The 10,000-nt window shown below is 37.7% G+C and overlaps 2 protein-coding genes across 11 annotated transcripts in view; both read right to left on the bottom strand.

Annotated features, from left to right (window-relative positions):
- slc15a1a (solute carrier family 15 member 1a) overlaps positions 1-2,841 on the bottom strand; it is a 22,377-nt gene extending 19,536 nt beyond the window's left edge. The window contains exons 1-2 of the mRNA XM_077221449.1: positions 2,523-2,841; positions 1,427-1,568 (exon numbers count right to left, since the gene is read on the bottom strand). Coding sequence (XP_077077564.1) covers positions 1,427-1,568; positions 2,523-2,529 — 149 coding nt within the window. The 5' untranslated portion in view covers positions 2,530-2,841. The remainder of the gene's footprint in view (positions 1-1,426; positions 1,569-2,522) is intronic.
- Positions 2,842-5,614: 2,773 nt separating this feature from the next.
- LOC143730867 (dedicator of cytokinesis protein 9) overlaps positions 5,615-10,000 on the bottom strand; it is a 136,636-nt gene continuing 132,250 nt past the window's right edge. For 7 of the 10 annotated variants that reach the window (XM_077221443.1, XM_077221439.1, XM_077221441.1 and 4 more), the window contains 5 exons: positions 9,196-9,406; positions 8,222-8,412; positions 8,047-8,147; positions 7,127-7,265; positions 5,615-6,288 (listed from right to left, as the gene is read on the bottom strand). In XM_077221443.1, the coding sequence (XP_077077558.1) occupies positions 6,163-6,288; positions 7,127-7,265; positions 8,047-8,147; positions 8,222-8,412; positions 9,196-9,406 (768 nt within the window). In that variant the 3' untranslated portion in view covers positions 5,615-6,162. The remainder of the gene's footprint in view (positions 6,289-7,126; positions 7,266-8,046; positions 8,148-8,221; positions 8,413-9,195; positions 9,407-10,000) is intronic. The other 3 variants (XM_077221446.1, XM_077221445.1, XM_077221440.1) reach the window with 1 other exon arrangement.

A 10,000-nucleotide genomic window follows, 5' to 3' on the forward strand; every position in this document is an offset into this window, starting at 1 on the left:
ATCAGTTTGATTGTGAACACAATCCTCTACCGTCACTTTCTCTGTCCGCGTTTGGATTTCGGCAAATCAGTTTTGGCGAATGAAAACAACGTGATTATTGTTCATGTGTCCAACATCCAAGAAAACATGTAATCTATCTGAGGTAATAATATCCTGATGTGAAACATTTCTGATTATTATTAATGTTGAAAACCTTTTTTTTTTTTTTCAGGATTCTTTGACGAATAGCAAGTTCAATAGTGAGGAGCTTGTTTCCGCCACAGAATAAAACATGTTAAAAGATAATTGTGACTTTATTTCTCAGAATTGCGAGATATAAAGTCTCAATTCTGTGATATAAAGTCAGAATTGCAAGAGAAAAAACAAACAATTCAGACTTTTTTTTCTCGCAATTCAGACTTTATGCAATTGGGACTTTATAACACATAATTGCGAGTTTGTATCTCGCAATTCTGACATATTTTCTTATATATATCTTTGACATATATAATCTTGCAATTGCGAGTTATAAAGTCTCAATTCTATGGGAAAAAAAGACTGACTTTTCCCCCCTCAGAATAGTATATATATCTCACAATTCTGACTTTATAACACGCATTTGCTACTTTATATCATGCAATTCTGACTTTATTTCTCCCCATTACGTATTATAAGGTCATAATTGCGAGATATAAACATACAATTCTGAGAGAAAAAGTCAGAATTTCAAGTAGCCTAGGTTTATATTTCTCGCAATTGCGAGTTTATATCTCGTAATTCTGAATTTACAACACGCAATTGCGACTTAATATGAATCAATTCTGCCTTTACATTTCACAGTTCTCACTTTATAGCTATCTCGCAATTGTCAGAAAGAATTGTGAGATAAAAAGTCTCAATTAACTTTTTTATTTTTCATTCTGTGGGGAAACAAGCTTCCATACAACAGAGATGTATCTGAAATAGAGCGCTTTTCTTACATTATAAATGTCTTTACTGTCACCTTGATTTGTTTAATGCATCCTTGCTGAATAAAAGTAGGCCATTAGCCTACTTTCTTTCATTTCTTTCCCAAAAAACCCCAAAAAACAGTCTTACTGACCTCAAACTTTTGAACTGTAGTGTCTAATGTTAAAAAAGCTTTCCATTTCAGAAAAATGCTATTATTTTGGTATGGTTTGTGTGTATTGTGACATTTTCTGTGAAGATTCTTTTTAGAATTAAATGATACATAAAAAGGTTGCACAAAACCAATGTGTTTAGCCTATGTCTGAGAACCTTTTATACACACACTTACTGCAGACACTGAAGTGTATGTGATACACATTTCATATTTAGAGTGTCTCATATTTTCCTATAAAGAACCACGATTGTCCTGTTTTTTCCTTTTCTGTAGTCGGCAACCGTGGATTGATTCGGCAGACAGGGAATTTCCCAGAAAACCTACTTGAACTTCCCGAGCCAGGAGTCAGCGATGATGGCCCCCATGATGGGCGTCAGGTAGCACAGCGCCACGAACGCATGATAGATGGAGGTCGCCAGGTCATCGTCCCATAGCAGAAAATAGCGGAAATACAGTACCAACACAGCTGGACACACACACACACACACACACTTTTTTTTTTCATCACACTTTTACACTCGTCACAGTGGGCTCATTTTAGATTTGTCTCTTTTGCTATTGTATTAGTTACTATGCAGTCTGTTGGGATTGTATTGTGTTTCTATCAATTTTTGAGATTAGCGCTTATTTCTGAAACCATAAAAGTGTCATCAGAGACTGTAAAGATCCTTCACTTGATTAGGATATTCTCAAATCAATCACACTCGCTTGACAGGCAAGAGCAACGACACGCCGCAAGCTCTAGGTGGCGCTGTAGTAATTACTGTACATTGCTAATTTACAAAATATATAATAAAAAGAAACCTGAACCATATGGGCAAATAAAATGCACTAGCTACAAATATTTATAAATTAGGGAAGAAATGTGGAATTTATGTGTGAAGTGTCTTTAAGACCTTTTCCAGATTCATATAAAAACTGGCTGCTTCTCATTCAAAGACACTTGGCGGTCAAATTATTGTGTAAATATCAATGTGAATTTTTCCACAAAGTCTGTAATGACTAATTGAACCGTCGGTATCTTGCGAGTTCTCACTTAATGATGTTGGGTTAAAAATAACCCAACGAGTAACTCATCTATAGGGTGGTATAGCACCTTCCCAACTGTGGGTTATTTTAACCCAATGCAATGCATTAATGCATAAAGGTCAGTTGGCTTAAAAGTAACCCAACAGTTGAGTTAAAAACAACAACAACGTGTTCTACTGTGTACAACATGCAAAGGTCCACAAATCCTGATATAAACAGTTTCTGTCTGCTCTGTATTACTGCGATGATATCGCTGCATCGACTTTGATGTTTATGATTGACAGTTGCTGCAACAGTATTTTATGACACATGCACTAGTTATGTTCACTAGTGTTTTACTTGTCTTTAATAATGTGCCCGTTTCGTTATGAAGAATCACACACACTCTTACCTCGCATGCCATAGTAGGAGAATCTCTCGCAGAACTCGTTCACCACGATGAAGAAGATGCTGATGGGATATCCACAACACTCCGCCGTCTGTACAACACACACACACACACACACACACACACACACACACACACACACACACACACACACGCACGCACGCACGCACGCACGCACGCACGCACACACACACACACACACACACACACACACACACACACACGCACGCACGCGCACACGCACACGCACAATCACACGCACGCACGCACACACGCACAATCACACGCACGCACACACACACACACACACGCACGCACGCACGCGCGCGCACGCACACACATACACACACACACACACACACATCACATGAGCATCTACTACACAAATAGCATATATTCAATGTTGTAATATTTCTTTGTGGAAGCTTTTTTTGTTTGTTTTATAGCTGTTATTGGTTCCTCAAATACAAACTATTTAGATTGATGTTTCTGCAATATATGTAAGAAAAAAGACAGGATGAACATAAAGCGGAAGACAATAATGGCGTTACTGTATAATCATTGAGATTATCACTTTGATAAGTCAAATAAACACGTTTACTTACAGTAGCTGTCTAAATGAGAACTATAATTTTATTGATATTATATAAAAGTTAATTATTACTATTACACACTAACCCTAAATTAAAACATGTATTTTGAATAAAAGAAAACGGATTTTGTTTTGTTAATGAATTTATTTTCCAAATGCGGATTCGCCCGAATATCCCGAAGGATATTTATATATGGAACACACACACAAACACACACACACACACACACACACACACACACACACACACACACACACACACACACACACACACACCCGACCCCAAAACCTACCCATCACACAAAACTTTATGCATTTTTACATTTTCAAAAAACATCACTTAGTATGTTTATTAATCCATTTCCCTCGTTGGGATCAGAAAATGTCCCCACATGGACAAGGATTTCAGATATTGCAAGCTTTTTTCAAGTAAATGTAGGAGTCCTTCCACAAAAGGGACACTTGGAGACTCCAAAAGGACACCAAATAACCAAATGATATAAGTAGTCCATTCATAAATTTATGCATACCAATACCAAAGCACCCATTAAAAAACATTACAGAAAAAGTAAATTCATAGTGTAGTAATAAGTGTGTCCAGTGCGACAGCAAAGAGCTGGTTTATATTTAAGTTGCGATACTGAACACGACCACATGGAGACGCCAAACCCCCCTAACCCAACCGCCTTAACCTGACTGCATTATATCCATTCAGAATTACTAAACACAGCAACTTACACACAAATCAGAACATTATTCTGAATACGTGTGGAAACAACGTGAATGCAGTGAATGTGTCTGTGAGCAAATACAACGTGTGATCAGTGTGTTAAGAAAGCCACGCGGTTTGTTTGTGCATCAACATAACGGACTCGCGTGCATCAATATCACGACTCGTGTACGTCACCGGAGTTCATTCATCACAACTTTCCAGCGAGAGCTGGTTTACTTTATCCAGCCAAGAAACGCACAGTAGTTTGCGTGTCTGGTCATACAGCGCTGGGAGGTTTTGACCTCCAAACACTTTAAAAACACTTTAACTCGAAACTATCATTTTGTCCGTCAGAGTGGAGACATTTTTGCGTTCATGTGACCAAAAATATGTAAGACTCATCAAATCTGAATTAAAGACAATTTAATAATTTTTAAGGCCCTTTTATTAGGAATAATTTTTAAGGACCGCGAAGGCCACCCTGATTAATGAAGGGTTTAATATGTAGTGAAATTATTTCATAAATAATCTTACCTTTTTCCTCTTTTTCTGAGTCTCATCCATCTTTTCGTCTGTGAGATGAACCATATTTTAGTTCACATACAACATCAAATTATCAGCATCAAGTTGTAGGCTACCGATCATTTCTGAGTTTAACGTCCTCACCTGTCATGTTGGCAGCAGGAGTGTGTGTGTGTGTGTGTGTAACTGGAGAAAACCTGTGTGAGAAAAGCGCAGGACGTCTCTGTAAGAGCTGCTAAAACAGGTGTGTGTGTGTGTGTGTGTGTGTTATTAGCATGGACTGTGTCCTGTCTGCTTTATGACACGATCAAGAGCAGGACAGATCGACAGATAATACGCAGGGGTCCATAGGGTAAGAACAGCAGCACACACTGTGTTTCACACCGGTTACACTGCTGTGTAGAGATGGAACATTACATCAAGTCACATCTTCAGTTCTCAAAGACAAGACGAAAAAATAAAAGACAAGACATACAAAAAACAAGACAAAACAAAACAAATCAAAATTGACAAAAACAAAACAAAGATGATAAGACAAACAAAACAAAAACAAGTCAAAACAAAAAAGACAAAACAAAAACAAGACAAACAAAACAAAAACATGTATAACATATTATAATGGATTATATTATAGAATAATTTGGCTATCCGAATGCCGTGCGGAACTGATACTGGAATATGATGGTTGTTTTTGTGACTGTTTTTGATTTATTGTTATGTCTGTGTGGTGTGTGGATGTAAATGTCGCCTCGGGGTTCTGCCCGTCACCGGCAGCGAGCAAGTGCATTCTGGGAGTTGTGGTCTTTCATCCACATGAGCCAAAAATACATTTTCTGGCTTTTCTCAGTCTAGAAGGCACCAACTTCTAAAATAATTTCACATTTCCACTACAGAAATCACCCCATTACACACATTCATCTTTCCAGCGGTGAAATATCCCTTTATATCCCTAAGTTTATTGAATTGAACAAGACAAAAACGCAAGAAAAAACAAAACAAAACAGGAGAAACAAACAAAACAAAAATACAAGAAGAGACAAACAAAACAAAAGCAAAGACAAAAAACAAAGACAAAACAAACAAAACTAAATTAATATAAAAACAAAAATAAGACAAAACAATACAAAAGAAATACAAGATGAGACTAAACAAAAAAGACAAACAAGAAAAGGGAAAAAGACAAACAAGACAAAAACAAAAAAGCAGTCAAGACAAAACAAATATGATAATTAATGCTGATATCTTTGGCTAAAAGATACTAAGAGAGCGTTTGGGAATTGTTTGAGATTTATTCAAAGCATTAGGGACAATGTTCGTTTAAATACAGCAGAGCAAAGACTGTTAAATACAGATAAAAATAACATCACATTCAGCTGTGACCCACAGTATAAAAATATATGATAACTGATCAACATTAGCATGTGTGTGTGTGTGTGTGTGTGTGTCCGCCGCACCTCCAGTGTATCACATGCAGTGCCACACACACTTCTGCAGAAACATCACACACACTTCAGGCCCTCCTCTGTGCTCCAAGAAATGATACAAAATCAGCAAGATAAAAAACATTGGCAGAGGACGCAGATATTTATAATATGTAAAAAGCCATTGCAGTCTGGTGCAGTTTCTGAGCCTTTCTTCTTTACTGTGGTTACTGATAAAACTGGCAAAACGGCCACATGTAAAACACACAGTTTGTGATGAAGTCTCCACAGGAAACAGTCGGTGAAATCCCCGGATGAGGCAGAGACATGTAGATCTCCTTCCCTCCGTTATGACACGTGTGTGTGTGTGTGTGTCAGGGTCGCAGAGGTCAAAGGTCACACCACCGAGGAGGAGTTGGGCAGGCCCTGGACGGTGGCGGCAGTGGGCGTCCCGCTGATGGCATTAAAGATGTGCAGTGAGTCTGGAAGAGGACTGCGCATCCCATCATCCACTGGGCATATCTATGGAGAGAGAGGAGGAAATGGAAATAGAAATAAAAGATCAGAAATAATGCAACAACTGGGCGTTGGGGTCAGATCTGCAGAATCTGAATCCTGTGGACGATAGACTTCAAGAAATCGATGACATCATTTTGAACAAAAACAGGCCAAGACCAAGTTTGTTTATTACATTAAGTTTCCGGGAAAGTTGGTTCCGAAAGGATAAACACCTTTGTATGGAAGCTTGTTTCCGCACAGAATTAATCTTTCTTTCTTTTTTTTTTAATGCTTCACACAATTCTGACTTTTTTTCTTAGAATTGTATGTTTATATCTCACAATTCTGACTTAATAACACGCAATTGGGACATATAAAGTCAGAATTGCATGATTTAAAGTTGCAATTGTGTGTTATAAAGTCAGAATTGTGAGATATAAACATGCAATTCTAAGAAAAAAGTATTTTTTTCCCTTAGAAATTGTAACTTGCAACTTGCACTTTATAACTTGCAATTCTTACTTTATAACACACAATTGCGACTATATCTCAAAACTCAAAGAATTGCGAGATGTAAATTGCAATTGTGAGATAAAAAGTCGCAATTATCTTTTAAAATGTTTTATTTTGTGGCGGAAACAAGCTTCCATCCCTTTGAGTTTATCACTGAAGAAGTATCAAACTCCTCCATCTCTCCTAATGAAGAACTTCTCAGTGAGTGTACGAGTGTGTTCAGTTATGAGAAATCATTTACCATTCCATCTGACCACGAGAGCAAACGAGGAAAAGAAAACAGGGAGAGATTAAAGAAAAGCATGTAAATCATGATGCGTGTGTGTGTGTGTGTGTGTGTGTGTCTCACAGGCTCATGCATGATGGCCGAGAGCTCTTTGGTGAGATCTCTGTAGTTGGCCTTCATCTCGTCGTGATACTCCTGCTGATCTTCCTTAATCAGACGCTCATTCACTCCTAAACCCAGACCACACGCCTCCACAAACTGCCTGCAGAACACACACACACACACACACCAGCTCAGATCACACTTACATAGTCCAGGTTTATATATACACACTGTATGCATGAAATTAGTTTTGTGGAAAAATATATATTGTTCAAATTTATGAATTTCTTAGCCAGAGGTGGGGATTTAAAAAAAAAAAAAAGGATCAAATACAAGATTTAAGATTAATTTAAATAATAAATGTGTAATTTAGTTAACTTAATTCCCATTTTTTACATTTACATACTTGTGTTTTTGTTTATTTAGTAGTTTTTTCTCCATTTTTAATGGTTGATTAAAAAAGCTGTTGCAGTTTCTTTAAAGAAGTCTCTTCTGCTCAGCAAGGCTGCATTCATTTGATCAAAAATACAATGAAAACAGTAATATTGTGAAATATTATTACAATGTAAAATACCTTCTTTTAAAATTTTAATATTTAAATGTTTATTTTTAAATTGTCTTATTATTATTATCAGTGTTGAACACAGTAGCGCTGCTGCTTATTTTTATGGAAACTGATACATTGAATTTTTCAGGATTCTTTGATGAACAGAAAGTTCAAAAGAACAGCATTTATTTGAAATAGAAATATGTTGAACATTATTAATGTCTTTAATGTCACTTTTGATCTTTAATGTCACTTTTGATCTTTAATGTCACTTTTGATCAAAGTACTGTCATTGCTGAAAGAAAGTATGAATTAAAAATCAAGCTTTTGAAGGATATTGTATATGTGTGTAATGTTCATAGGAAGGAGTGTGTGTGTGTGTGTGTGTGTTTACCGAAAGACTTCTTTCAGCTGTTTGACTTTGTTGTCTGGATATTTCTTGGTGCTGGCATCATCCAAGAAAGCCCTGGCGTAGGCGAGAGGACCGGCATTAACCTGGAGCGAGAGAGACATTATAACCCTGCGCGAGCGTGAGGCGTGTGTGTGTGTGTGTGAGTGTGTGTGCGCACCTGCACACTGATGCTGCCCTGCAGTTTGAGCTGGAGCTGGATCATGTCCACGTCGCTGCAGGAACACAGCTGTCGGATCTCCAGCACCTTCTTGCTCATCTCATCGATGGCCACCTCGATGGGGTTCAGGTCCACATGATGCTGGTACATCACTGCGATGCGCTTCTTCACATACGGGAACGAGTGTGTGGCTGGCCAACAAAGGTAACAGGATTTACCAATAAAGTCACCAAGAATAAAGTTATTACATTTTTCTTTTAATCACTAGGACCCATTTCTCAATACTTTGTTTTTAAACTCTTCACACAGTGAAATACTGGAATATAGTTGATATAGTTGAATGCAAATATTTCTAGCTAGAAGTGCGTTTCATGCATCATTACATTCTGAGATGTATTACGTTCCCAAATAAGGGTCATTATGGTCCATAAAATGGCTAGTTATGTGTTTGAGGGCAACTGCATATTTAAAGTTGTAGTGTGTGATTTTTAGCGGCATCTAGTGGTGAGGTTACGAATTGCAACCAGCAAAAGTTACGGTGGCCGACAGGAAGTGATGTCGTCGTCTGAGACAGCAGAGAGTAGCAGTTCAGCAATAAGGTTTCTTTATAAGGATAAATTAAGAAATTATGTTTACTCAATTATTCAGTAAAACTATATGTTATTGCGAATATTATTGTTACCTGTTCATCATTGTGTCAGTGTTTTATTCGCTGAACTAAGCTTGCTTCCTTGCACGAAGAGCAACATAGTAACGAAACGCTTGACGAGGTGCATCCTGGGATGCTTTTAAACGGTTAAGAAGGAGTTGACGTGTGCGCTGACACTGAAGATAAGAGCTGTACTCTGTGATTGGGACGATCATATAACTGTAAAATCAGATTCAGCTGAATCATGGCTCTCTCTGGAGTCTCTAACGTAGCTGATCTCTTCTTCTCCGTGTTGAGTATGCAGTGTGTAAGAGTGTGTACTCACTGGTCAGTATAGTCCTGCGTTTGCACTGTTCCTCTACGCCGCCTTGTTTTTTGCCTGAAACAGTGAAGGGCATCTCAAAGACAAAGCGACGGATGTTGTGGCTCCTCTCGAAGTCCGTCCTCCTCTCCAGAAGCTCCTTCTCCTCCAGGAACGGGCTGACGTGAGTCACCTGGATGTAGGCGTACTTCGAGTCCAGATCCTTTGTGTTAATCTGCACCAAACAGAAAAGCACTTTAGCTAAGAGGAAGTTCTAGGTATCATGCTAGTAAAGATGCACCGCTCAATGTCGTCTACATTTAATGGCAAACATAAATCTTGATGCCTATATCTTAAAATGTTCTAGAAGAACATACTCCAGGTAATATACCATAACAATTGAAATGTGCACATTGCAGCTTCTGTAATTTAGTCTCAGCTTCAGGACAAGAACGATCAGTTTGATAACAGAACATGAGTAAATAAGACATGACTGAGTTGTTCAGGACCAGTGAGGTTTTTTCAAGGATGCATTAAATTGATCAAAACTGACAGTAAAGACATTTACAATGTTACAAAAGATTGTATTTCAAATAAACTCTGTTATTTTGAACTTTCTATTTATCAAAGAAACCTAAAAGATAAATGAATCACTGCTTCAACAAAAATATGAAGCAGCACAACTGTTTTCAACACTGATAATAATCATAAATGTTTCTTGAGCAGCAAATCATCATATTAGAATGATTTCTGAAGGATCATGTGACACTGAAGACTGGACTGAACTGAAATTCAGCTTTGATCACATAGAAAATAGGTGAGTGAGTGA

Source organism: Siphateles boraxobius, unplaced genomic scaffold (genome assembly GCF_051911475.1).
Source record: "Siphateles boraxobius isolate OS27281-9 unplaced genomic scaffold, OSU_SipBor_1 83, whole genome shotgun sequence".
Taxonomy (NCBI): domain Eukaryota; kingdom Metazoa; phylum Chordata; class Actinopteri; order Cypriniformes; family Leuciscidae; genus Siphateles; species Siphateles boraxobius.